The sequence below is a fragment of the Ptychodera flava genome, chromosome 16, assembly GCF_041260155.1.
Source record: "Ptychodera flava strain L36383 chromosome 16, AS_Pfla_20210202, whole genome shotgun sequence".
In the NCBI taxonomy this organism is placed as follows: Eukaryota; Metazoa; Hemichordata; class Enteropneusta; family Ptychoderidae; genus Ptychodera; species Ptychodera flava.
In genome coordinates, this window is record NC_091943.1 from 22,498,467 (window position 1) to 22,525,936 (window position 27,470).

The following is a 27,470-nucleotide window of genomic DNA, read 5'->3' on the forward strand; positions in this document are numbered from 1 at the left end:
CTTGAACCATGAATTATGAAACCATATAAATGTTATACTGTTTGAAAGCTCTGAAATGGGCCTTTCCAAACATGTATAGTTTTATTGGCGAAAGTTGCATATTTGAAAGTTACAAAGCTTAAGCCTTTCAGTTTGTGTCAATTTTAAGTGATTTTTTGAACAATATGCACAAAACAGTTAGTCCGTTGGCCAGGTATCGAAATCATCCCCTCTAAGGCATTTTACCCACTATGATTCTAGTATTCTCAGCTGTCATGATGGTGTGTGAGAGTGTAACGACTTGTTTGTGAAGGGCTGTCACGCCCTCGGTAGTAAAATAGGAATGGGCTAGGGGTAACATATTTACCGCTAGTCGGAAACAAAAACAAAAAAGTACCATAAACAATACATTCTTAGAAAGCCCAGATATAAGCTTTTTACTTTTTTGATAATTATTCGACTTTAGATGGCGCCAATATTCCGTACGTACGTGGCGGTCAGCAGCTGAATCATTCACATAACGAACGTTGATATGGCCTGAAACTTCGGTAAATTCATTCAAGCAAACTCTTGTTTGATTAAGTTGATAGTTTTCCTTTCTTTTTTATTTCGAGTATTTACCATGGCATGACTGAAACGAACCTTGAAACGAAGGCTGTACGTATCTATATTAGTCCGAGCCTGAGCGTGATCTGAGAGCAAACAGATCCGCAGATAATGCGAACGATCGCAACCGTTACCAACAGACTCATTATGCAGAGCCATGCCCCAAAACGCCCAACCAAACTTGGCACTAATCATGATCCCAGTCCATTTCGAGCCGGGCTTTAAGGAAAGTGCGGTGGCCTTTGAAAGACCCTTTGGTTTGGTTTTGTACCGTAGTATAGGAAGAAAACCCGACCTGTCGTCGTTGCTGTGAATGTTGTGTTGTTTTAGCCTCTTTTTTGCCTATTTGAAGAATCGTCTTTGCAGCCTTCCATCCTGCGTTCTGTGTAGCGAGTGTCTTCGATCGCTCTCTTAAGTTTGTGATGTACAACTGTCTTGAGTCCCGGTGCTTTATTGGGTGTAGAGGTAAATATTTAGAGATCAGGGTGATATATTGGTTGCCGCAGTGTCTTTCCAGGTGTTGCCACTTTTAAAGGAATTCAACACTCGGTATTATGGCCTGGTAAGTATTCTTTAAGGTGTACCTGTAGGCTACGTGGTACTGAATAGGGGCCACTTAGGTTTCAACAAATTCGATACTCTTGGCTTTCGCTTATACCCCGTTGTATGAGTAACTGGGATCGGAATGGGAAAGGCTTAGTTAATATCCATCTTTGCTAATATTAATTCTCGTTTGGCTTACAGATTGCCACCTCTACTTGTTTCGGTGAAAATTTGACTTTCAATTGGACAAAACATTGAGTATGACTTTCTTCTGTGTGTTATTTAGGCCTATGAAAAATATGAAAATTGCATACATATTGTTGTCAAATATCTCAAATCTTAGATTGTAAGAGATAGGCTTAGGCTTCCCTGTAATCATACAAATGAGTTAAATGGGAATTTATTGGAGTAGATTACAGTAATCGAAGAGAATGGTTCACACTATAGAAAGACTTATCTCGGATTGCGGGGACCTAACTATAAAAGAACAGCACGGAATACTTGCCGGATGTATTGACTGTTCATGTACAGTACAGGCTAGTACAACATGGAATGTAAAACATACAAATCAAAGAAGTGGCAAAGTTTATATTACATCATTACTATCAGGATTAGGATTTTCCCAATCTATAAATAAGCTATTACTTGATTACACCTTGATTCAGCGTGACTAACATTTTGCATTTGCCACGCAACCAGCCATGCCCGTCCCTGGGATCGCGAACAATGCCTTTAACGAAGCTTTTGAACGCTTTTTGTGAATTGTGTAAGAATGTCCTCTTTGTGGTGTATAATGTGTGAAGCCGTTGTCTAGCTCGCTTGACTCTGATGATTATGTTGACTTATTTTTTCTCAGCTGCTGGTGGCTGATCTAGCTCGAAAGTTAGATCAATCTAGCTTCTCTGATTCGATCATGCTGGTGGGAGTGGTATCTTCAAGCATTGACCCTAAAACGTCCGTTTGTAGGGTCTTTGCTTCAAAGACGTCAGGGTCTAACATTGGGTAAATGTCATCCATGATAAGAAACTAATGATAGATTCACTCACAAGGCATTTTAAACATTGAGGTGTCAATGGGAATATAAGCCTTTTAGTCATTTTCTGAGGTTTGTCTCGCCTTCTTATTGCTTGGTGTAGAGAGTGTTTGTTCGCCTTCTGTTTACTATTTAGTTGCGTAATTTGAATGCGTTCTGTGACATTTGGCTTTTCGGGTTTTAGTTCCAGAATTATTTTGCTATTGAATTTTAGTACCCAGTCGAAAATGTAATCCTCATTGGGAGTATATAGTGTTCTGCGTTGTAAAATAATTTCGACAAATTGGTTATGATCTCTTGTTTTCTGGTAAGGAAGGTAAAGTTTTGTCGATCCATATTATCTTATTATGGAGAAGCTATATTGTGGATTAATGGTGATTGGTTTTCAGCGATAAAAGATTCTCTCGTGTTCCCGTGTGGTATTAAAAGTAACACTATTAATAGTGAGCTCTGATTTGCCCAGACGGTCACGTGACTGTGCATGTATTTACGATATACAGTAAGTTTGCCATTCCTATCTCCAAAGTGGGTTTCTTTCACATTGTTTGTATTTTCATCACAAGTTTCAATATACTGATATAATATAGCGATAAACAACCGCTATAAGTTGGGTACACCACTCGAGCTCGGTTTTGACCATTTCACTCCTTATACACACGAGTGAAGTTCGTGCGTATATGTTGTTTACCGGTCGAAACCGTGTGCTATCCTTTCAAAGTGGTGCTTTATTGCTTAATATATATCTCTGCGATACAATTAAAGAAAAGGGATTAGTTGTTGCTGCTGTCATATCAACTTTGCGTGACGACTATGACATCCAATTTAGTGTTTGTGGGTTTGGAATATATATATTTTGACATATTATAGCTGTTAACTTTCTTTCCCTAATTTGAGTTATTGAAATGAGTAAAACGTCTTTTATTAACCACCATTTTAGCTTTTTATTGCTATTTAATGCTATAGAGTATTTTTCTGTGTTCCTTTTAACAAGTAAATGTCAGTAAAGTAACACAAACTTTTGAGTTTAGGCATTGTCACTGCATCATTTTTGAGTTTACCCCATCAAGCCATATCTTGTTGGAAAAACAGCTGCGTTAGTGTTTCAGAGATATGATATTTATGTGGCTTCCTTATTCGCTGCGTTTTGTAAGAGAGGAAACATTATCCATACCCCTATCCCTTAAATGTATATTATAGAGGGATGTACGGCATACCATATATTAGGTAAACAATCGACGCATCCCATAAGTCTCAAGAAGATACACTCCTTTAATGTTTTTTACTTCTCTATTGCATTAAGTTCTTTCAAACTGATATATAAATACCTTGTAAAAATTGTTTGGAGGAACATGAACTTAATTATTGGGTTTGAAATTAAGCAAATTTTACAATTTACATTTCATGTCCGATATAAAATCTAATCGATGTTTGAATATCGATTTATCCCCATTTAGTTGTATACCAATGGTAAGGGGATTATCTGGGCTTTCTAAGAATGTATTGTTTATGGGTTTTTTTTTGTTTTTGTTTCCGACTAGCGGTAAATATGTTACCCCTAACCCATTCCTATTTTACTACTGAGGGCGTGACAGCCCTTCACAAACAAGTCGTTACACTCTCACACACCATCAGTTAAATGGAAAATAAGCAGATTATGACAGCTGAGAATACTAGCTAACAGAAAATCATAGTGGGTAAAATGCCTTAGAGGGGAAGATTTCGATACCTGGCCAACGGACTAACTGTTTTGTGCATATTGTTCAAAAAATCACTTAAAATTGACACAAACTGAAAAGCTTAAGCTTTGTAACTTTCAAATATGAACTATCCCAAATGAAACTATACATGTTTGGAAAGGCCCATTTCAGAGCTTTCAAACAGTATAACATTTATATGGTTTCATAATTCATGGTACAAGGCAGAACGGGAAACATTACCCCTACCCCTATATTATAATTTTGTTCAAAAAATCACTTAAAATTGACACAAACTGAAAGGCTTAAGCTTTGTAACTTTCAAATATGCAAATTTCCCAAATGAAACTATACATGTTTGGAAAGGCCCATTTCAGAGCTTTCAAACGGTATAACATTTATATGGTTTCATAATTCGTGGTACAAGGCAGAACGGGAAACATTACCCCTACCCTTATATTATAATTTTGTTTAAAAAATCACTTAAAATTGACACAAACTGAAAGGCATAAGCTTTGTAACTTTAAAATATGGACTTTTCCCAATAAGACTATACATGTTTGGGAATGCCCATTTCAGAGCTTTCAAACAGTATAACATTTATATGGTTTCATAATTCATAATTCGAGGCAGAAAGAAAAACAGTACCCCTACCCCATATGTTGTAATTTCGTTCTTAAAAATGACTTAAAATTGACACAAACTGAAAGGTTAAAGCTTTGTAACTTTCAAATATGGACTTTTTCCAATAAAACTATACATGTTTGGAAAGGCCCATTTCAGAGCTTTCAAACAGTATAACATTTATATGGTTTCATAATTCATGGTTTGAGGCAGAAAGGGAAACATTACCCCTACCCCATATGTTGTAATTTCGTCCTTAAAAAAATCACTTAAAATTGACACAAACTGAAAGGCTTAAGCTTTGTAACTTTCAAATATGCAACTTTCGCCAATAAAACTATACATGTTTGGAAAGGCCCATTTCAGAGCTTTCAAACAGTATAACATTTATATGGTTTCATAATTATGGTTCGAGGCAGAACGGGAAACATTACCCGTACCCCTTATATTATAATTTTGTTTAAAAAATCACTTAAAATTGACACAAACTGAAAAGCTTAAGCTTTGTAACTTTCAAATATGGACTTTTCCCAATAAAACTATACATGTTTGGGAAGGCCCATTTCAGAGCTTTCAAACGGTATAACATTTATATGGTTTCATAATTCATGGTTCAAGGCAGAACGGGAAACATTACCCCTACCCCTTATATTAAAATTTTGTTGAAAAAAAATCACTTAAAATTGACACAAACTGAAAGGTTTAAGCTTTGTAACTTTCAAATATGGATTTTTCCCAATAAAACTATACATGTTTGGAAAGGCCCATTTCAGAGCTTTCAAACGGTATAACATTTATATGGTTTCGTAATTCATGGTTCGAGGCAGAAAGGGAAACATTACCCCTACCCCATATGTTGTAATTTCGTCCTTAAAAAAATCACTTAAAATTTACACAAACTGAAAGGCATAAGCTTTGTAAGTTTAAAATATGGACTTTTCCCAATAAAACTATACATGTTTGGAAAGGCCCATTTCAGAGCTTTTAAACAGTATAACATTTATATGGTTTCGTAATTCATGGTTCGAGGAAGAAAGGGAAACATTACCCCTACCCCATATGTTGTAATTTCGTTCTTAAAAAATCACTTAAAATCGACACAAACCGAAAGGTTTAAGCTTTGTAACTTTCGAATATGCAATTTTTCCCCATAAATCTATATATTTTTAGAAAGGTCTGATGCAGCACTTTCAAAAAATGTAACATTTTTATGGTTTCATCATTCATGATTCGAAACAGAAAGGGAAACATTACCCCTACCCCTTATGTTACACACGGATATGTGGCATACCGCGTAATTAGAAAACAAGCTCATGCACCCACTAAATCTCAAGACACATACTTTTAATGTTGTTTTTCTTGTTTATTGCACTGAGTTCTTCCAAAAAATATATAAATACCTTATGAAAAATTGTTTTGAGGAACGGGAACTTAATTATTGGGTGTGAAATTTAGCAAATTTTACGATTTACGGCCAATGGCCGATATAAAGTCTAATCGACGTTCGAATATTAATTAATCCCTATTAAGTTATATATCAATGAAAAGGCCATGATCTTGGCTTTCAAAAAATGTAACGTTTATAGTATTTTATTGTTTCTGTTTCCGTCGAGCGGTAGATACGTGACCCCTACCCCATTGTTGAAATCCAAGATGGCGGCCAAGATGGCGGCAAAGATGGCACCAAATGAACCCCATGGGACCGATTTGATTTTGGGAACATCAAAATTCATTAAATATAGACCCTAAGGATTACAAAAATGTAAGTTAAAAAATACATCCATGGGGTGCATGGGAACCCTACCTTCCGACTAGACTAAAGTGAGGACTCGAGCTTGCCACAGCAAAAAAAAAAAAAAAAAAAGAAAAAAAAGAAAAAAAACGAGCACTCGCCACAGAAAAAAAAAAACCAAAAAGCCCGAAATTACAATTATTTTATTCAAAAAACTCATGGTTCACGTTTCCTTCGATCGATGAATCCCAACAGCGGGGAATCCGATCACCACATACTCCAATGTTTGACGAACGTGATAAACCTAGCTCAATTTGGCTGGGCCCTGCTCTACTTGAAACCATACTTGATGAAATGAAGTGGGCAATATCACCTAAAGAACGTCCAAGTTAACAGTGATAGTTCCAGAGAGTCAAGTTAACTGAGCCAATTTCAGGCAGTCCACAGGTCGGATCACGAGCGAGACGTACAACCCATGACCCTTCATAGCAACACTGCGAACATATCGATGCCATAGGCGCGGTATAGCAGGGAGCCCACTGCAGGCCTTCCACCGAGCCGCACTGTCATCGCCGTTTGACCCACATGATTTCTACACAGTTTTATACGTGTGGTTCGATACATCGCGTTCAAAAGCCATGATAATAAACCGCCTCGTTGTTTGGTAATTCCTCGTCTATCCTCAAAGATCACCCAAATCATGATAAAATGAATAGTTTTGAAGAAATCTGCCTTGTGTTGAGAGAACGTCCATCGTTTTCCGTGTTCGACAAGACGAGCAACGCAACTGTACAAGCCTTACGACTACTAGTATGGCGCGAGTGTCCGGCCTTCGCAACGTCAGACACTCTCACTATACTCGCAGGGCTAGACCGGCACATACACGACATGTCGATCCCCATTGCAGAAATCTTTATATCCACACAGTCCAATATATGGAGCTACAATATTTGTGCAGTAGCCTATACATAGCTCTGGGTGGCAGGGCTGTGAGTTACCGGCGTTATACGGCCTGGCCGTATAACGCCGGTAACTCACAGCCTAGCCCTGCCACCCAGAGCTAAATTTAAACGGAGTGTTTCAGCCCGAGTATTTTTGCCTTTGCCACACTCCGTTTAGAGGCTAAACCCACAGGATACGTGTGTGGTTCGATACATAGCGGCCGCTGTTAGCTCTGCATAGCAGCCGGCAGGGCTATGTGTTACCGGCGTTATACGGGAGGCCGTGTCACGCCGGTAACACACAGCCCTGCCATGCAGAACGAGGCCGCTGCGCGCTGCCTGGTATGCAATTTTACTATGCATACCCACACGGCGGCCGCTGTGTATCGAACCACACGTAACCGTGGGCTAGCGGCTAGCCATCGTTTTGTTGGGGTTTGGGCACAGACTGTCTATGGTTTGGGAGAGGCGGCCCTACACTTTACAGCGAGGGGATCGCTGGTTGCCGGCGTGTAGGCCTACTGTACTAGGGCTGTACTAGTGACGGGACCGCCGGCCGCTGGCTTACCATCTCGAGTGTACATTGGAGCGAGGGGACCGCTGGCAGCCGACGAACCACCACGAGTGTTTTGTCCACTTTTAACCAAAACTGGTAACTGTTTAATATAGAATGGGACGTGTCGGTAACTTGGACGTCCATGAGATGATATTGAAGACTAGAAGATGAGAGTTATCGCTGAAATACCCCAAATATCTTGTCCACAACATCCGAGTGTGATAATCGAAAACCCTCTGGCATTAAACTGTAACAATCATGACATTGACAATTCAATTTTCATGTTGGGCTTTTTCTGCGGGATGTCCCACTCTGTTTTCTTTTCTCGAACGGGCCTCTTTTTTTTCTACTGAGTTGTTTTTTTTTTTGTTTTTTTTGTTGGTTTTTTTTTGTAATCTCTTTTTTTTTTCTTATTTGGTAACCTCGCTTTGGTTTTTTTTCCAAGCTGACCTCGTTTTGGTTTCTTTACAGCCTCAACGCCGGCGCGATCTCGGTCGACTTTTCAATTATGATTCTCTTTCTTTTTTTAGGTGAGACCTGATGGTGATTCGTTTTGTTTTTTGGTAGTAGTGCAAGTACTATATACGGCTAGTTTTCAATCGGATTCGAACCCACAACATACGGCATCAGTCGCCTAGCTGAGAGGCCACAGTACTATTTGTGGTTTTGTTTTTAATCATTTCAATATTTTGTGTGTGTGTGCTTCATTTTTTTTTCGTTTTATCCTTATAATCAGCATTCATTGCACCTTTATTTCAAATACACGTGTATGTGTACGTCAATAAGTATGGGAGTGTGGTATTTCCAAATTTTTGAAAAGTTTATCTTCTCATTACGGTATCTTCTCATTACAGTTTAAAGAATAGTTTACAATTTAGCATTACATAATATTCTGTACAGACACATTCAAATATTTAATGACACGTATTTTCAAATGAATGCTATTTTTATGAAAAGGTACATCAATAAAATGCAATGATATGGACGAAAGAACTTTTTTCTTTATTATTCATAAACGTTTAAGACTTTTTTTAGAAAGAAATTTGACAGTTTATTTTTACTCTATGACGATAAATATTTTTGAAACATTTGGCGCGCCGTACAGTGCTTGGCCGCGACTAAGTTAAACATGCTGTTCAAGCTTACTACGGCGCGCCAAATGTTTCAAAAATATTTATCGTCATAGAGTAAAAATAAACTGTCAAATTTTCTTTCTAAAAGAAGTCTTAAAAGTGTATGAATAAAGAAAAAAGTTCTTTCGTCCATATCATTGCATTTTATTAATGTACCTTTTCATAAAAATAGCACTCATTTGAAGATATGTGTCATTAAATATTTGAATGTGTCTTACAGATAAAGATGACGTGCAACCGTCTTTCTCGATTAAAATAAAAATTCGATGGCATTACGGAAGAAAATAAACGAGAAAAATATTACTGCAAAAAGAGCAGAATGTTATGCAATGCTTAATTGTAAAATATTCTTTAAACCGTAATGATAAGATAAACTGTTTGCAAAAATTTGGAAATACCACACTCCCATACTTATTGACGTACACATACACGTGTATTTGATATAAAGGTGCAATGAATGCTGATTATAAGGGAAAAAAGAAAAAAAAAATCAAGCACACACACAAAAAATATTGAAATGATTAAAAACAAAACCACAAATAGTACTTGCACTACTACCAAAAAACAAAATGAATCACCATCAGGTCTGACTAAAAAAAGAAAGAGAATCACAATTGAAAAGTCGACCGAGATCGCGCCGGCGTTGAGGCTGAAAAGAAACCAAAACGAGGTCAGCTTGGAAAAAAACCAAAACGAGGTTACCAAAAAAAACCAAAACGAGGTTACCAAAAAAAAAAAAAACTCAGTAGAAAAAAAAGAGGCCCGTTCGAGAAAAGAAAACAGAGTGGGACATCCCGCAGAAAAAGCCCAACATGAAAATTGAATAATTGTCAACGTCATGATTGTTACAGTTTAATGCCAGAGGGTTTTGGATCATCACACTCGTATGTTGGACAAGATATTTGGGGTATTTCAGCGATAACTCTCAGCTTCTAGTCTTCAATATCATCTCATGGACGTCCAAGTTACCGACACGTCCCATTATATATTAAACAGTTACAAGTGGACAAAACACTCGTGGTGGTTCGTCGGCTGCTAGCGGCCCCCTCGCTCATGGCGTGCCTCAATATACACTCGAGGTGGTAAGCCAGCGGCCGGCGGTCCCGTCGCTAGTACAGTACACGCCGGCAACCAGCGATCCCCTCGCTGTACAGTGTAGGGCCGCCTCTCCCAAACCATAGACAGTCTAGGCCCAAACCATGGAGTCCTACCCCAACAAAACGATGGCTAGCCACTAGCCCACGGTTACGTGTGGTTCGATACATAGCGGCCGCCGTGTGGGTATGCATAGTAAAATTGCATACCACGCAGCGGCCGCTATGCATCGAACCACACGTAACCGCGGGTTTAGCCTCTAAACGGAGTGTGGCAAAGGCAAAAATACTCGGGCTAAACACTCCGTTCAGATTCGAGGCAACGTTTTCACTCGTGCATGCTTGACAAACACTGGTCAAGCAGCCGCTATTTCTCTGTATAATGTAGTCTCGGTTACCCAGACTCCTCTGCGCTTCTCTTCTCGCCGGTAGCGCAGAGGAGTCTGGGTAACCGAGACTATGTATAATGTAGCTCTAGGTGGCAGGGCTGTGAGTTAGTATAACGCCGGTGGCGCACTACCTAGTCCTGCGTACAGGTCTGTGTGTTCCCGGCGTTATACGACCTCCACTACTGTGGTAGAGGCCGTTATAACGCCGGGAACACAGACCTGTACGCAGGGCTACTCACAGCCCTGCTACCCGGAGGCTACTGCAAAAATACCGTAGCTCCATATATTGGACTGTGTGAATATAAAGCTTTCAGCAATGGGGATCGACATGTCTTGTATGTGCCGGTCGAGCCCTGCGAGTACAGTGAGAGTGTCTGGGGTTGCGAAGGCCGGACACTCTCGCCATACTCGTAAGGCTTGGGTGCCGATCCTGAGGGATCGCGGTTGCATTGCGCGCGTCGCTCGTCATGTCGCGACCATGGAAAACGATGGACATTCTCTCTACACGCGGCAGATTTCTTCAAAATTATTCATTTTATCATGATTTGGGTGATCTTTGAGGATAGACGAGGAATTATACCAAACAACGTGGTTTATTATCATGGCATTTGAACGCGATATCGAACCACACGTAACTACTAACTCTGTAGAAATCATGTAACGGCGATGACAGAGCGGCTCGGTGGAAGGCCTGCATAGCTGCAGCGGGTCCCCTGCCGTACCGCGCCTAAGGCATCCACATGTTCGCAGTGTTGCTATGAAGGGTCATGGGTTATACGTCTCGCTCGTGATCTTAACTAGGGACTGCCTGAAATTGCCTCAGTTAACTTGACTCTCTGGAGCTATTCACTGTTAACCTGGACGTTCTGTAGGTGATATTGCCCACTTCACTTCATCAAGTACGGTTTCAAGTAGCTCTGCTTGGCAGGGCCCAGCCAAACAGAGCTAGGTTTCAAGATGTCAAAGTTATCACTGAAATGCTCAATTAATATTTCGTCAAACATTGTAGTATGTGGTGATCGGATTCCCCGCTGTTGGGGATTCATCGATCGAAGGAAACGTGAACTATGAGTTTTTTGAATAAATTAATTGTAATTTCGCTCGTTTTGTTTTTTTTTCTGTGGCGAGTGCTCGTTTTTTTTTTTTTTTTCTTTTTTTTTTTTTTTTTGCTGTGGCGAGTGCTCATTTGTTTTTTCTTTCCACAGGCCCCCGCGTTTTTTGTTTTTGTTGTGTTTATGGCATTTTTATTTTTTTTTTATTTTTATTTTATTTTTTTTTATTTTTGGTTGATTATGTCCACTTTTGTCTTGAGCCATCACTGCCGAATTTTTTCTCTGATTTTCTATCTTTACTGTCAAAGCGGCTGGTGGTTCATATTATATTTTTGATTATCTATAATACGTTTTTTATGAGACGTACTGCTTTTTAATTTTCTTAAGTACATAAATAATTTTATGTATGCATGGCTTTTTTTTGTCTGATTCTTTTATAATGATTTCTGTATGTGGTTCACATTTTAATTTTTTGTAATATTTTTTTCGAGTGATAGTAGTGGTTTTAGTGATTTTCTTGTGATTTTTGTGTACGTACCACTGTATAACATATTTTCTTTTTTTTTTGTTTTGTAAAATCAGCACTCATTGTACCTTTTACGCGAACTATTATACGTGTATATGTGTTGATAAGTATGGATTTATGACTTTTTCAAATCATTGAAAATTGTTTATTTCCTAGTTACGCTTTAAAGAATATTTTCAAGTTAAAATGAAGTATTAAATGAAATTTCTGTCTTTCGATTTTTAATTATACTTTTCTTATTTATTTCCTTCCTAATGACACCGAATTTTTATTTCAATAGAGAAAACAGTTTATTTTTGCACTGAATCGATAAATATTTTTGAAACATTTGGCGCGCCGTACTGTGTACACTCACCTGAGAGGAGTGGGGAAAAGTTCAGCAGAGAACACGTAAACCATACCAAACGAACAGGTTACCGAAAATTTGCTGATTGTAGCCAGGATGATTCCTATCCATAGGGTACCTCCACCTTTCAAAGAAAAAAAAATTAAAAATATTTATGGAATGTCCTTACATGAATGCAAGATGTTCCTATGGTCGAGAAAAAGGTTTCAATATTTGGCTGTCTGTTTAACTGTATCTCTGTATCAATGTCTCTAGGTCCATGTTATTTTTTGATTAACGGTGCACATTTTTGTAAATGAATATATGTTTTACTTGGCTGAAGATACTCACATGGTGGTACAAAAGCTGCAGCAACGCATGTAATTCCACCGATGACCATGGTGTAAAACATCGACCAACGGCGGCCCATTCTCTCGGTGCCCATGATGAACAAACCAAGAGCGTAGGCTGGAATCTCGACAGCCCCGGCCAGGAAACAGTTGAAGTAATCACTGCCACCCAGGTTGGACGTGTTGAATGCAAGACCGTAGTAGATAAGTGTATTGACGAACCTTGAATTAACAGAAATTTATACTCCTTTGATTTCAGTGTAGATTGCCGTAGGCTTTATATTGATGATATTGCTGTCGCTCTTTGTGTGATCATGTCATGTTAACTAAAACAGGAAAGATCGCACAAGCCAGCATTCAACAGTGGCTCTCATCCTGTTTCAATGTACTATCGTTCTTCTTTACATAAAACAATAATGCACGCGCTTTAAGATCATCGTACATCTGCAGGTAATGTGAATTTTTTACTGTAATCATTTCGTCCCTGTAAACATTGCCAGGTTCTTATCTAAAATAAAACTTTTTTCATAAATATCATAAGGAAAGACAAACACAAATAATCATATATACAACTGTAATCGTTTCTGGTTTTAACTTATGTCACACGACCCGATTCAGAAGGTATACACTACAAAGACACTCAGAGATACAAAAACATACACACGAGACAAGTCGACACATGTGACATGTAATAAGGTCAGCTCGGGACTATATTAAGTAAACGGTGGGTTGTCGTCTTTTAAAAAATATTTACCAATTGTAGAACAATATGAGTGTCTTCTTTCTCATGTTAGGCAGTCGAAATAAGTCAAGCATAGTCCCCTTCTCCTCATTGTGTTTGATTTTGTCCTATAACCAATCAGAGTAGCAAATGTTAGTATTGGAAGAAGTTGGACACTGCGCGGAAGAGAGATTCCTGGTAATCAAAACGAAAAGATTTCAGTATATTTAAGATAATTTCCCAAGATACATTTTAAGTATGTCCTGCATCGTCTGTTTGCCTTTCTAGTCTACTTTGTAATCTGTAGTAGGAATAAAGTGGCATCTAAGATCAATAGTATTCGCTAAATCCAATCTTCCTCACACCCAGTCAACATCAGAATATCAGCCTTGGCGGACCGGACACGTTACTAAGTGATCAACTGTGCTGGCCCAATATATTCCTGATCAGGTCACATTAGACTGGCATACACAAAGTGAAATTGAATTTCAATATGACGTTCGGGTCTGACAAATGTGAGGGGGGTCACTCAAAAAAATTAAAAGCTACCAGGGGGTTGCTCAAAATGTGGAGAGAAAGAAGGTGGGTTACTCAATATTTGGTGCGAAGCAAATTGAAACACCTTTCAGACTGCACCATTGCACACATTAATTTCTCAAAATTTTCGATGCGAGAGGGGGGACATCCCCGTCTTGAGTTCTCCCGTTAGGGTGTTCTAACGGTTTTACTAGTTGAAAAAATTAAAAACATCTCTCAGATTAACCGGAGTGCACCATTGCACACATCAATTTCTCAAATTTTTCACATGATCTAGTACAAAACTGAACTATTGTGAATCCATCCTTTATAATCACAGAAACATAAATTTCAATTGACTTCAGTTCAATAATCATTTTGATATATGACCATACCGTGTCCAGGCTGTTTGTTATAAGCTGGCAGCTGGAGAAATTGGACGGTTGACGAGGTTGCAAACAAATAACGAATGAATTTAAACACTACCGACTCTGACTGACGGAAAACTGACAACTGTTTCTTACAAAACGCATTATCATTGTTTAGTTGTTGAATATTGTGTTCAAACACTGATCATGCGAAAAATGTAATTAAAATATCAGTTCAATGTCATTTTCAAACAGTTTTACAGTTTTACCGAGTGCAAAATAAATTGAAACACCTCTCAGATTGCACCATTACACATATCAATTTCTCAATTTTTTTATCGAGAGTGGAACCCCTCTCATGCACTCCCCCTTGGGGTGTTCTAACTGTTTTACTTGGTGAAAAAAGAAATTAAAAACACCTCACATATTGCACCAGATTGCATCATTGCACACATAGTTTCTAAATATTTTCCATGCAAGATAGCAGACACCTCCTCTGCCACTTTCCCCTCTGCCCCTGGCGTGTTCTACTTTCCAATTCTGCCTAGTCAGATATCCTGTCGAAAACCCTGTCATGATGCCCATTCAAATTAAACAAAACTATAAGCTCATGGTTGGATACTTGTTATTCCATAACCTGAACTCTATATTTTGTTGTGACTTTGAATTTTATTTCGTTGGTTTCACCTTTTTCAACTGTCATGAGATAATCGATGATAATCTGGCAAGGTACATCAGGATTTGAAAGGTCTTTGCTATTGCTGTATTTTTTTAAATTTTACAAATAACTGGATATATTTAACTTTTCTAGATTGATCAGTCAACATGTCTGTGTTAGAGAGGGGGTTACTCAAATTAATCAGGGTAGACAGGAGTGTTACTCGAAATTTCGGAATTTTCGATGAAATTCCTCCGACCCCACGCCGTAAATTATGACGGTTCCCTAGATTTTATCAGTACTACTAAAAGCATACCATCTTCTTAGTTTTGCCCATTTTCATTGGGTTCCAAGATTCACTGAAGATATCGTCTGGAACGGGTACATTGTTGACATATCCGTATTCCCGTATAATTCTTTCGGCCTCTTCCTTCCTTCCAACGGCAAGTAGCCATCTTGGAGACTCTGGTATCAGCCTTTAAGAATAAAGAAATATGTATTAAGACAGCATTGCGCATCTGAAGGATTGGCAGTTACAACGTTAAAGCATTTGTAAATAAATGCCAGTCAACCAGAAATGAATGAATTGTCGCGCTCGTATTTAGGGGAATTATGAGTTGAGGTACCAGTCTGGATCGTAACGCTTTCAGTAACTGAAGCTGGCACACCAAGATGTAGATTGTAACACAAGCTTGTACTTTATTGCAAGATGGCGACCGTGTCGTTCACCGTTACAGCTCTGACCTGAAGTGTCTGTAGTCTAAGCTCTCTACAAAGTTAAATACTTCTCCAAACTTACATAATTACAAAAGTTATCACGTGGTAATTTTCCCGCCAGTCTTTGATGTATTCTTAAGATTAAATAAGATCACACCATGGAATATCCCGTTCTCGATTATTCTCAACTGAAATCTTAACCAATAAATAATTAAACTATCACACTATCTCTTATCTGCTTCCCGTACGATCTGAGTCAATAAACTTCACACGCCTTGGCCACGGGATATATATATATATATATATATATATATATATATATATATATATATATATATATATATATGTACAAATTTCCCAATAAAAAATTCGATTACTCACCACCAGTAAGACAGGAAAAGTATCGTCGGAACTGAAATGACTAACTGTAAAGTTCTCCACTCTCGAATCAAATAGCCATACAGCGCCAACATCATGTATCCAACTCCAAAGAACATCATAAAAACCATCCAGCAATTGTTCGTTTTGATGGACCAGTAATTTCCGTTGCTGAAAGTAAAGTAAATTTTTGACAATTGTGCCGGACCGTTAGTGCTCAAGAGTTGTCACTGAAAGCTAAGCCCTGTTTTAGTATAATCAAATGAGTTAAATTCGAAAACAGAAAGAAAAACCAGCCACAAATATTTTTCAGGTCTATTGAAATATTTCAACAACAACAGGGCTTCACTAAACAATCCGTACTGAAATGATAATAAAATAACTATTTTTTAATTTGTAGGGAGAATGGAAGAAGAATAAATCGAACTATTGAGAATGTTAACAATTTTAAGAATGAATAATGTAAGGGAGTCATTGTCTGAGGAAGGAGAGGGGGTTATGTATATCGTCAGAACCAAAGTAATAGAACTACTGTGCTAAAGTGATGTTACGGTTTCTTTCAGGTGTAACAAAACGGCCACGAATGGGAAAGGATATTTCGCCACCATGACAAGTCGGCGACGAAATCATTTTTTTGAATATTAACTGTCTGGAGATTTTCAGGGCAGAGGTCATATCAAATTGTACTGCAAGAAACATAACCGAACATATGTCACAGTGTTTCGTCTCTGACTTAATTGAAACATGAATCTCTACATTACAGGAATGCGGTATCTTACTAAAGACAAATGCCCCTAAATAAGCTCCATACGAGTTCATTCCTGTGAGGAGTCGAAAAATCGCGAACATCCAGAAGCCAGTCGAGAAGGCGGTGACCAATCCGAACACAGTCATAAGAGCAACACCCATCAAGAACCCTGTTTTACGACCTACCCTGAAATAATAATGATGAGTGTTATTCAATGTTAGAAAAACATAACACACACACACACCTGCCCAGTTCTATACAAAAGTTATTAGAGCAGAATATTATGTTTATCAGGCCTAAAGGAATTGATCCTGTGCTTTCCTGGAGTACACAAATAAAAAAAAAAAACACGTGAGATGCCGGGCTGACCCCGGTCGCTTGGTTTTTTTTTTTCTCGGCGCGCAGCGCAAGTTACAGCTGGCCAAGGCCATCGCGTTGACACCCCACCCCTTCCGATTGACACATGAGCCTACCAGAGGACATTGCTTCAATGTCACGTCACGACAAACGTGGAAATCGATCGATTTTATTCAAATTCCTTCAATTTATCCTGCTTTGATATTTATATGCCCACACACTTGGGGCTTGGTCTAGTCTGACATCGACAAACGGAAATATTCGGAGACAATATGACCGCCAATCTACGTTTTGATTATCGCCGATAAATTGGCTAATCCCATCGTTGACATTTTTTATGGAAGAGGACATTTTAGAGTATGATTTGGACATGGGACGTTTTTTTCTTGTATACCTAAGCATACGAACTGAAGTGGCTTCCAACCCTGAAACTGACAGGATGCAGTAAATCGGAAGATTGATTGAACATTGCCGGTTGTCCAGTCTGGACCCTGCTGCATGCCTCACTCTGGACCTTGCAAAATGGTTAACTCGTCCTTACTTGGTTCTGTATACTTAATTTACTACAGTTATGTATTTAATGATACGAATAGCAGATTCAAACGACTGTATATAGAGCCTGGGAAAAAATGCAAAATTAACACAATGCAACTTATTAACTGAGGCGGCGAGCCTGATATTCGAATCCTTTCAATACGTATCACTAGCACTTCTAATGTTCTGGTACAGTCCCTATAGACTCCCACGTCCAGCATCAGTGCGATGGATGAACAGATTTACAGCTGTAGTGTTTTAGGCGTTATAACGTAGTGCAGTTTATCAAGTAGTACAGTTTAGGGAGCTACTAATTGTGAAAGGCTTGAGTCTCATTCATGGAATATCCTGGATGGGTCTGCTCCATGTCCAGGCATACTATTCCTGTACAGTACACAGCGGTTGACTCGGCGTGGGGTCGGCTGCTTGCTATCACACTGGCACTCAACACACAACTCTGCCATGCTCTCATGGAAATATTCCTAGGTCAATACGAAATTGACGGCATATTTGTAGACTAAAACCAGCCAGGTTTGTGTTTTTGTAGCCAAAACCGCGCATCTATTCATCATAGAGAACTACCTGAGAGCTTCTCGAAGTAGGTACCCATTATGTTGACCATAGGGGATTGCTCTCAAATATTAGCCACTTCTGACGTCATGCCAAGTGACCAATACGCGGCGAATATGAACTCGGGCCTTTCCTGACAGAGTGAATGTTTCACAACACTTAACAGTGAGATACACTACTTTAGAAATAGTTGCCACCACAACGTTATTGATTTTTTGACATAATGAATATTGTTTTATGCCATTCGATTAGTGATTAAGTTCAGACATACAAAAAATAGGTGAGATATACACTTTAGGGCCGATGTCGTCATATAAACTTGGTAAATTGGTTGACGATGCTCAGAAGTCAACGCATGGTCGAAAAGAAACACAGGAACACCACATTGTTTTCGTATATTATATCAGGAATAATAGTGTTAGCTATAGGTGTCATTTGACTGGATAACAATGGGTGATGGGCCTACAATGTCTAGAAGGCGACAATTTCCCATATGTTACAAATCACATTTATTAATAAGGGCACTTTTTATATACGCTTTATCTTACTTGTCCAACATGTATCCATAGACGAACGAGCCGATCAATAATCCACCCATGAAGAAGGACGTCGCCATTGCATTAAGAAATTCACGGTCACACACAAGATCAAACTGTCAAAATCAAAGAAAAAAATTAGTCCTCTGTACTTTTATTGTTAGGGTCAACAAAACGAATTGTGTATTTCCGTTAACAAGACCTTGGAAAATAGGATAGGTCGGGCGGGAACTTTTTTATTTTATTTTTTGTAGTTAGCATGACCCACCCGAAAGAATAGTAAAACTACGAAATCATGAGTGACTTTTGGAAATAAGGAAAAGAGTTTAGGTTTGGAGGGATTTAAATAGGGTAGGCCTTAAGTATGCATTTTTAAAGTTTAATAGTGGCGCCGCGCCATCGGCTTACTGACTACACATTCGTAGGTTCATAATATACTTTACGAGTAACTGGAAGTGTTCCCGACTAAATTCCGGGGCGCCGCCATGTTGGGTTTTTTTGAGTGCTCATAAATAAACAAATACGAAACGTGAAAAGTACTTTTTTATAACATGTCATTAGTAAAATAAATCTCTTTGATTAACCAGTGTAAGTATTATCATCCATCTTGTCACTGATGCAAAATATCGTTATTATCACGCCTAAAATAGAGTAAATGAGAAAAAAACTGCCGTGCATATGAACGAGGACATACGCAAAGAATGCTGGCTTTGAATTTTAGAAAGCGCCCTCTGTGTCAATAACTTGAAGCAAGTTTTTAGACGGAATGATAGTTTTCAGGTTGCAATTGGAAGTTAAGCAGTGCAGCTACTATTGCAAAGACAATGGTGGCACAATATGTCCCTTGTAAAACACAATAGGTTGTTATCAGTGATAAAATTGCCAATTTATTTCCAACATTTTTACGCATTAAACAGAAAATCTATACCTGCAGGTCTGACATCGTGTACGTGTGTAAGCTGTTTTCATCATAGGGTAAACTAGGCATAGTGGTCGTGAAAACGTATATAACAAGTGACAATTAATTCTATTTTATCGTTTACTATTACTAATCATGAATAAATATAGATAAAATTTCTAATCTTTACTCCTGGCCCGACACCAAGGGCTGAGCCCTATATGATATTATACTTCAAGCACTGTGTTATTTAATCGTACCACAAGATCATCCATATGCATGGATCAAGCCTATTATTATAGCTATAGAATTTCGAAAGTTTCGAATTCTTTGGGTTATTTAGTAATGTACCCTGCTCATCGTCTTTTAACCTCTTTTTTAAACCAGGTCATTTTACAAAATTTTGTCATAACAGCACAAGGAAATAAGAGCACGCATTTATCGTTCGGAACAATGTCCGGTCATCATCCCACTCTAGGCAAATTTGGACGAATATTGACAAAAGATGTTAGATTAAACATATAGGTTTAAACTTCATTCCAGAAAGTATGGAAAAGTGATTTCGAGTTCACTGTTTTACTCACGGTGTATTCCAGACGTATTCATATTACGCGAGGTTTTCAAGAATGTGTTTCGGTGCACTTTATTACCATAATTGGCGTTAGGTCATTTGCTCCCATAATGGCTAGTGAATTTATTATCGATCTGTCGAGCTCAACCAAGGAGCATAACTGAACCCATTCGTGTACCCCTGAAGTACGATCAAACTCAGTGAAAGCAATCGATGTATGGCAAAACTTTTATAATACATGGAATATGCAAACGATTCATGGACAGCCTGTATCGCCTACCAAATTCTTAGCGCAGCTCAATCTCGCCCATCGAAATCAAAATAGTCAGTTTCCGTACATGGCCACTTACAATAATCGGCTAAACACATTCAGATGTACTATATAAATCAAACTTTCAGCAGCTACATAACAAGATGACAAACATTTGTGTGAACCCTGGTAAATTCACTGCAATCAAAGGCTTTGATGTACAGCTTACAGACTTTCAGTCTTTCCTTGAACGAATTATATTAGAGTAAGTCTACAAGCTAACGTATTGTAGAGTAATTTAGAGTCTGTTATGTCAAGCACAGTGTGTATTGCAAACAATTACATATGACCCGATGTTTTCAAGTATGTGTCTTGGAGTATTGTACAATTTCATTGACCGCATTCGGTTATTGGTCCCTCAATTGGCAACTTTTAGCTTGGCTAAATCTTGCTATGAAGTACTATGTACATCTGCTTTCTATAACAATTGCAGCAGTTAGTCTCGGTATATGGCTAGTCAGTTGAATACATTCATAATCAGATTGCTGTGTGTATCAAACTATTAGCACCTTTAGACGGAAAAATTGTATTCGAACTCCAATAAAATATTTGCAATCAAAGAATGAACGGACTATAGAGAAATATTCTTTGCATGTGAGCAAATGATCATGACAATTAACACACATTATATTACCATGCCCTGCCCGTCGCATTTTGATTGGTCGAGCTGAACCACGTGACTGACCACAAATACACAGTAATGGTTTGTTTACATGCCCGTGAATATGAATAATAAGATTAACAACTCAAAGTATCGTAACTTTACACCTCAAACGTAAATCATAATCAATCACAAAATAAAATGGAGCACTTGTAGGTAAAGTTGAGATACTTTCTTTCTGAAAACATCTCCGGATTTGCCAATTTTTTACAGCGCGCGTGACAGTGCGTCGCGTATTGCTCAGTTTCTGGGGCCCAGTTGTCGTTTGCTCCTGAAATTTTCGGAAATTTTGACGGTTTTCTTGGGTTCGCTGATAATATAATGGAAATAACAGACTCCGCTCTGACCATTAACGTTTATTTGTGGGCGCGGGCTCGAGGAAAGCCAAATTAACGGGCTCGGCAAGCCTCGCCCGTTAATTTTTGGCTTTCCTCTCGCCCTTGCCAACAAATAAACGTTAATGGTCAGCGCGTCGCCCGTTATTTCTATAATACATGTACCACTGTATGATCCAAACACTTTCTAAGGCACTTAAATTTTCCTGTAGTAACTCTTAACATATTGCAAGTTAGCCGAAATCAGAAATTCAAATTTGTCTGAAATATGCATATTGCTACTTTGATTCTATGTGCCAGCTCACCTGCTGGGACACCGTAGATTTGTACTGCGATGTGTCGTACTCCCATCCATGGTCGCACTTGATCTTCGTGTAGTTTGCATGTGACGTTTTTCCATTCTCAATGGAGTCTATGATTTCTTTATAAGGTAATCTTATATCGATAACACTGGTCGAAAGATAACTCCGTGCCACATCCAACATCTGTGTGCTCGCTTGGAATAGTGAGGTTTTTCACCATCTGGGCACAGTTGTCTGTGAAGTTGGTGAGACAGATTTGTGCGCTGACTTCAGCGGCATAGGGTACTTTGCACCAGGAGTTAGTGCTGGCGACGAGGAACACAGGGCTAATAGCATAGTATGCGCCAGGAATGGATATCAGACCTATAAGAACGCATAGCACCTTCTGGTATTTCCCAAATTCGCCGAGGATATGCCTCAAAACATCATCGAATTCCACCATTTTGACTAAGGAAAAATAAGAATACTTTGAAATTATAAAATGAACCATTGGAAACTGAGGTATAGTTTCCACAATGTCTTGTGTATTTTAGATAAAAACCTATACGGTTAGTTGCTATGGTTACCTTTATATAACCTTATATGTACTAATGTTATGCTGAACATGGTCATCTAAGGTCACTGCGCGGGTCGTCATCTAACCCTTTTACAGTCTGGCTGGAGGGCGCGTATGTTAGCTTGTAAGAAAAGTTTGAACAATAATTGCTGAGGAATTTTTCGATGTATGATTTTTCTCTGGGAAAAATAAAGATTCAGACTCACTGATTTAAAAATATTAAAGGTGTACTGTCACCAGTTCCAATTTTGCCACAGGAACCATGGAAGAGAAAATCTAACCAATCACAGATTTCAAGCGGGAGGCCGCTTTTTTAAAAACAGCGCCCTCACAAGGGCATTTTGAATACCAAGGAACGCACCTTTGACCATATATGGGCATATTTAGATTACATATGACTGTATACCTTTAAACCAGCAAAGCAATAAAGCAATTAAATGTTCTACTAATGAAGGAAATAGCTCGTGAGTGAGTGAATGTGCTGATTTCTCCCAAATGAAACAATACTCTGTTTATGCTTGCAACGCGAAGACATTGTAAGATTCTGATGGTCAAAATATCGGTCTCAGAGGAGGAATTTCGGTTTGATATTTGTTGATTAAGTAATACTATGTTCATTACTCAGGAATTCTACTCAACACTTTCGTTGAAATGACCTGTTCATATATTGCATCAGAATTTCCAATGTTTCTGCCACAGCTACACAAGATGCAATTGTGCATTACCTTTGCCCAAGCATTGACGGTACTCTAAGCTTGCCATAAGGTTTGTAAATGCTCTTCGGCCAAACTTATCGCGATAAAGATTAATCAAATCTTTCTTGCTAATCTTGAGATAAGGTTTGTGTCCAAGCTTGGAGCAGGAGTTTGCCAAGTCTTAAATCAAGCGTACGTGGGATTGAGCTTCAGTGAAGCTTGGCATTTACACTTCACCTAACGGCAAAAAACAAAGCTTTGCAAAATGCAGACACGAAGTTTGGTCGATTTCGCGTTGTATTCAAGTGATGTGTCCAAAATGCGGATACATCATGTGTAATAACTCCTTTATCATACATTGCTTATGATCATTTTCTTGGTGACGTTCCGATATTTGATACGAAATCGACAGAAATGGACCCTTGCTTATTCGCTGTTGGGCGCTGTACTCGAAAGAAAGTTGGTTGCAAAGGAGTGATGGCAACCGTTTCACTTGTTGATATTACTCCGCTATTGGGCCATTCCACTTCACTGGGCAGTTGTGGTACAATTTCAGATCGAACAATTTAATTATTAAGATGTCAATACGGGTTTTCATAATTTGATGTTTATATTTATGTAAAGTACTGCGTTAAATGTAAAATATAGGCTGGAGTGTGTAAAGTGAGTAATTTTTCGTACTCTGAAAAATACCCACAGCCCTTCATGAAAGTTACGAGGCCTACCAAAAATCAGTTCAAAACCGACCTCTCTACCTTGCTACATATATCTGCGGCCTCTACTTACGACTGCAATGTGGATGTACGGATTATAGTAGTTGTGCCAGTCAGTTCATCTTCAAGAAATATCCACGTTCTTACACGTCCTGTATGCCGAATTTATCATATTTGAAAGGAATTTGTGAGCGGATTAGGGAAAACTTGAAGTGAGTACAGCTTCGTAACTAGTTCATGTTGTGTGTACATTGATCACAAACTTTCTTGGTCACACTACGAATCGTAAAGTGTGGTGTGTGCACTTCCTCTGTCGTGTATTTTCAGTAGTCGGATTTTTGTTGCTCATTTATGGCTATACCCGATATGGTTCAGTACATCGGTATTAAATGTTGTCAACAAGAAACTTGTCGTAAGGCGGTTATCCATAGAAGTCATCGATGCAATCGAACAAGCCGTACTCTTCAGCAGCGCAAACGACATGAAAGCACCGTGAAAAAGGGTGTCCGTGTCGCGATGACGGTCGCTACGCAAACAAGTTTTCAACGTGTTCTTATGTTTATTTTTTCCAAAGCCTGATTACTGGTATATATTTTTACTTACATGTGAACTTTCAAACCAATAATTTGCCCAGACTCGGCAGCAAAATCGGCTCCCTTAAATGAGCAAAACATACTAGTAATCCTTAGGTCAAATGCTGGGTCAAGGGACTCCAAATCTAGTAGAAACAAGGATGATTAAAAGCTTATCCGTAAAGTTCGGACCAAGGTTACTGCACAAGCTTGTAACAAAATTTGGAAGTTTAAGCTTTTATGAAGGTTAGTTAGCCTAAAGTTCAAGAAATGTATGCAAGGGATAAGCTTCAGCGAATCTAGGGCGAACCAGTCTTAAATTAAGGTCGGCACGCTCACCATTGTACTGAGCTTCGGCGCTGAGCATCATATAACCTTTGACTAAGCTTGGACTAAGGTATGCATAATTGCGTGTGTACAGCGCGGTCGCCATTTACTGCTGTGCATTACTGAGCGAAATTAGATCAATCATCTTTTGTTCACGTTGATCAACTTTAAAGGCATTAGTAGCCTCTCGATTCGTCTCCGTTTTCCTTGACAGTTTCCGAGGTGACCCGGTGTTTGTTATTGATTATGAAAAATCGGATCGGCTGAAAAGTAGACGGCAGTTGCTCATTCAATTGGAGTTCCCCAGATGTTTCTGATGAACTGGAAAATCATTGAACAACACTCATTAGGCTGCGTTCACCAATAACGATTAGGGAGGGGCTGGAGGAATCGCGATTGAAATCTTATTTTTTGTTCAATTTCCCCTCTCAATACCCTAAACAAAATTCAAATCCCTCCCCTCTACATGATCAAAATTTTTCTAGTCCCCCCAAACAATCACAAGCCCGTATATCAGTAAAGGATGTGCGCGCAGAAAAAATAAACACGTATCGCGCCGTTCCACTCGTAGGTGTTCAACACTACCTGTTATTCGCAGTTTGTAAAGTCAGATTCCTAAGGCAAGGTCTGAGATTGATTATTTTTAAACGCATCAGTGATTTTTTTTTATTTATCAGTCTGAGCTAACTTGATGAGTTAATCCAACTCTGGCTAGGTCAATTGCTCCTGCCGGAGAGCACACAAAATGACGATCATGAGAGAGTGGGCAAATCGTGAATTCTGGCTAATTGTTATGTTATAGAAAAACTGAGCACAGTGACCGACCAAAAATTTGTTTCATAAGTACAAGACGTATATGAATTAGATGCTACTCAAAATTGACAATACTGGAAGGTTAACATATTCCATCAAATAAATGTTTTCATCTCTAGGTGCAATAATGGCAAATTTGGTTAAAAAATAAGTAGTTCGATTTAGTCACACATTTTTTCATTTAGTCTCAACTGTTCAAAGCTTTGCTTTAGTATTATTTTATGAAGAGAATATGAACATTTAGAAAATCAAGCATGGTGACCTTATCTTTTTTCTTTAATATTTGATTATTCTCATATGCCTGAATTCAAAAATCCCCGATAACTTATACAGTAAAGTCTCCTGGTCTTCCATTTGTTGCTCTCTGGCCTAATCTTGAGTACAAGTATGTTTCACTGTCATGAGCATTTGACCAAAACTCTTCTTCAAATACCATGTACATCAGAGAGAGCTATCTCTATCACTGCTCAGGTATGCAGTGACGGTGACACTGCAGTAGCAGGGAGGTACCTGATAGTGACACTGGCCATAGAAAGTAGCTGTATTAACTTTTTTATAATTTTGACAATATTTTTGTTCAGTGTATACAACTGTGTTCCTGTTCTACTCCCAGCAGCATGTTTAATTGTCCAGTATTCAGCTTGCTAACACAGCCTGTGTATGTGTACTATGCATTTGTATCACTGACAACTGACTGTCAGTCTGGACTCTAATTAAATTATCACCTAATACACATTTGTATATACAGTCTTTGTCGACAAACTGTATATTGTGTTGCAGCTTCTGCCCTGTTACTTGGCTCAAGTCGGTTTTTATACGAAAAATCATATGTGTTAATTTTTTTCCAAGATAAAAGTCTTAAAATGTGACAAAATGGTTCTAGATGTTGTTAAAAAGCAATTGGATGACATAAAAATGGTATTCATTTTTCATTAATCACCTACAAAAACTTGGAATTGGAAAATGTAAAACAAAAGGGAACCAAAAAATTTTCAAGCCCCCCCCCCCAACAGGCAGAGCAAAATTTTCAAGTACCCCCTCCCCTCTACTACGGTAACCCAAAAAATTCCCCCCTGAATTCCTCCAGGCCCCCAACCATTTTTTGTGAACGCAGCCTTAGGTAGGTTTACCTTAGATGTTTGCGGTTTTGCAAACATGGGATTGTCAGGGGTGACTTGAACGTATTATTGTGTTTAATATTTTACATATTGCAGTAAATATTAAAATTTCCAACAGGTCGTTTACCCAAAACCTTTGCTTTACCGCTTCACTTCCTTTTTGGGCTTTGCATTTACAGGGCTTAGATCAGTTCAAATCATTTTATCTCTGTGTTTTCTCTTGGCCCGAATACTCTAACTTTTCTGGTTTTTCTTTTGGCTTGAAAGTGTGTCGTTATTTAGGCTAGAACAAGCCCTGCGGCAGCTCGTGAAAAATTTGCGTCAACATGAGCTCCAAGCAATAGCGTTTATGTCGAAAGTGTTCAGCTCTGTGTAAAGGTAAGCCGAAGGACAATGAAAGGCTGTGAAACGAAACCCAAGGTGTGATTATGGCTCAGACACATAAAGTGGGGCAGCGGCTGTATGCGAAAACAATGATTGAAAGTTCCTTACCCCCTTGTGCTTCCTACCAAATTGTGGCCTTGACGATTCAACTCCGGCAGTAGCGAACTGTCACACACTGACGTGTGTTCTCTAGAGAATCAACATAGAAAAGGGAGCAGTATTTTATGCGATATTAAGGTAGCTGACGCTCATAAAACTTGTAAGAAGCTATGAGACGCTGACAGCACAAAATTAGAACGAATGTGCGCGCATTCAACTGTCTCTCAAGTTCTCGCCAATGACCCGAAGCGGGAACAAAGACATTTGTCTGACCTTAGTTTGAATTTCTGCCTTTTTACAGGCTTGTTTTGCGATACATACGCCATGGCCCTACCACCTCTGTGTGGCAGGGCTGTGTGTTACAGGAGTTATACGGCCTCCATCTCACGGCCCCCACCACAGCCCTTCGAGTATGGCGAGAGTTGCCGGCTTTGGC

The 27,470-nt window shown here is 38.8% G+C and overlaps 1 protein-coding gene across 1 annotated transcript in view; it reads right to left on the reverse strand.

The window, feature by feature from the left end:
- The window catches only part of LOC139114325 (organic cation transporter protein-like), a 34,362-nt gene extending 7,109 nt beyond the window's left edge, over positions 1-27,253 (reverse strand). Inside the window, exons 1-9 of the mRNA XM_070675974.1 lie at positions 27,044-27,253; positions 21,761-22,204; positions 18,693-18,796; positions 16,715-16,869; positions 15,939-16,106; positions 15,157-15,316; positions 13,332-13,426; positions 12,579-12,799; positions 12,258-12,372 (exon numbers count right to left, since the gene is read on the reverse strand). Coding sequence (XP_070532075.1) covers positions 12,258-12,372; positions 12,579-12,799; positions 13,332-13,426; positions 15,157-15,316; positions 15,939-16,066 — 719 coding nt within the window. The 5' untranslated portion in view covers positions 16,067-16,106; positions 16,715-16,869; positions 18,693-18,796; positions 21,761-22,204; positions 27,044-27,253. The remainder of the gene's footprint in view (positions 1-12,257; positions 12,373-12,578; positions 12,800-13,331; positions 13,427-15,156; positions 15,317-15,938; positions 16,107-16,714; positions 16,870-18,692; positions 18,797-21,760; positions 22,205-27,043) is intronic.
- Positions 27,254-27,470: the final 217 nt, after the last annotated feature.